Here is a 1,254-nt window from a genome sequence, read left to right on the forward strand (position 1 = left end):
TGTTTTCAATTTTGAGTGAAGTGAATTTTAGTGATTTTTTTTTTGCCAACATTTATTGAGTAAATGTTGTGTAAATGTTTTCATTTTGTTTGTATCAGTATTGACAATTTAATAACCTGGATTGATCACTTACTTTTTCCTCTCTTTCTGTGTTCATAGGTGGCTTTATAATCGTCGTACAGAAAGAACCACTGAGCTCCAAATCTTGATTGAACTCGCTTCATTCTCACTCAACCAATCCGCTGGAAGGGGAGGAGCCACACTCAAACCAGCCAATCCAGAATGAGGGGTGGGGCCATGGGGGTTTTACAAGTGCTGCTATTGGCCAGTGTGCTGGAGCCTGCAACTCTGGGTGAGTCTTACCTTTTCGTGGCTTTAAAAAAAAAAAAATTCTGTGGTTTCTAATGGCTTTTTACAAGCATTTTATATCCAAAAGCAGAGAATATAAAAGTGTTTTAGCAAACGCCAAATGAAGAGACACAATGTACGAGACGCAAAAGCAATATTTGATGCAAATCGAATGTTGTTAAGCTAACAGCATGATCCTCTAATAAGCAAATAATGACACCTATTGGGGAAAACAGTACACTTTTGCAACTAGATTGAATGTCTCATGTAATGGTGCCTTAAAATTAGTCTAAAATAAGCTGTTTAAAATGTCAGCTTGGTTACGTTGTCTATTTATCTTAACGACCCTCAGTAGTGTACCTTGAAATGTGGTCTATGTAGGTATCTTACTACATTTTTGGAACAATATAAACCCTGAAGTTGATTCGGCGAAACCAGCTTAGCTCTTCCTTGAACAGAAAATGGCCCTAATGGGCGATTAGAGGTGCTGCCATCATTTCAGAGGATATTTGGCCGCAGATGCTGGACAGCAAGGAACATAATTGTAGATCGGGGAGAAATAAAGCAGAGCAGCAGAAGTAGGAAAGAGCGATTTGGAGAGAAAATTAGACATAGAGATGTCTAATAGCGTGAGGTCAATAATTATTTATTTACCATTTGTTTGTGGGTATCCATGTAATAAGGCTCGTCTAATTAAAAAAGCTAATGAGCTGCATTGTTCTGTTTTCCATTCGACATGCAACAGCCGGAAAAACAGACTTAAAAGCACACACACATCCACCGATTTTACCGTCTCCAGCTCTGAACTGCTGTAAAGGAAAAAGGGAAGCAGCGCTCATGTTTTAAAGGCTGTAGATACTGAAACTTACTGCTGTAATTAAATGATCTGTGGGAGTGTTTTTGTCC

At 38.6% G+C, this 1,254-nt stretch overlaps 1 protein-coding gene across 1 annotated transcript in view; it reads left to right on the forward strand.

Annotated features, from left to right (window-relative positions):
• Positions 1 to 297: 297 nt before the first annotated feature.
• LOC306868823 (adhesion G protein-coupled receptor L3-like) overlaps positions 298 to 1,254 on the forward strand; it is a gene marked incomplete at its 5' end in the record, with an annotated part of 222,555 nt that continues 221,598 nt past the window's right edge. The window contains one exon of the mRNA XM_079415205.1: positions 298 to 352. Coding sequence (XP_079271331.1) covers positions 298 to 352 — 55 coding nt within the window. The remainder of the gene's footprint in view (positions 353 to 1,254) is intronic.

This window comes from Barbus barbus (assembly GCF_936440315.1).
Source record: "Barbus barbus genome assembly, chromosome: 1".
NCBI lineage: Eukaryota > Metazoa > Chordata > Actinopteri > Cypriniformes > Cyprinidae > Barbus > Barbus barbus.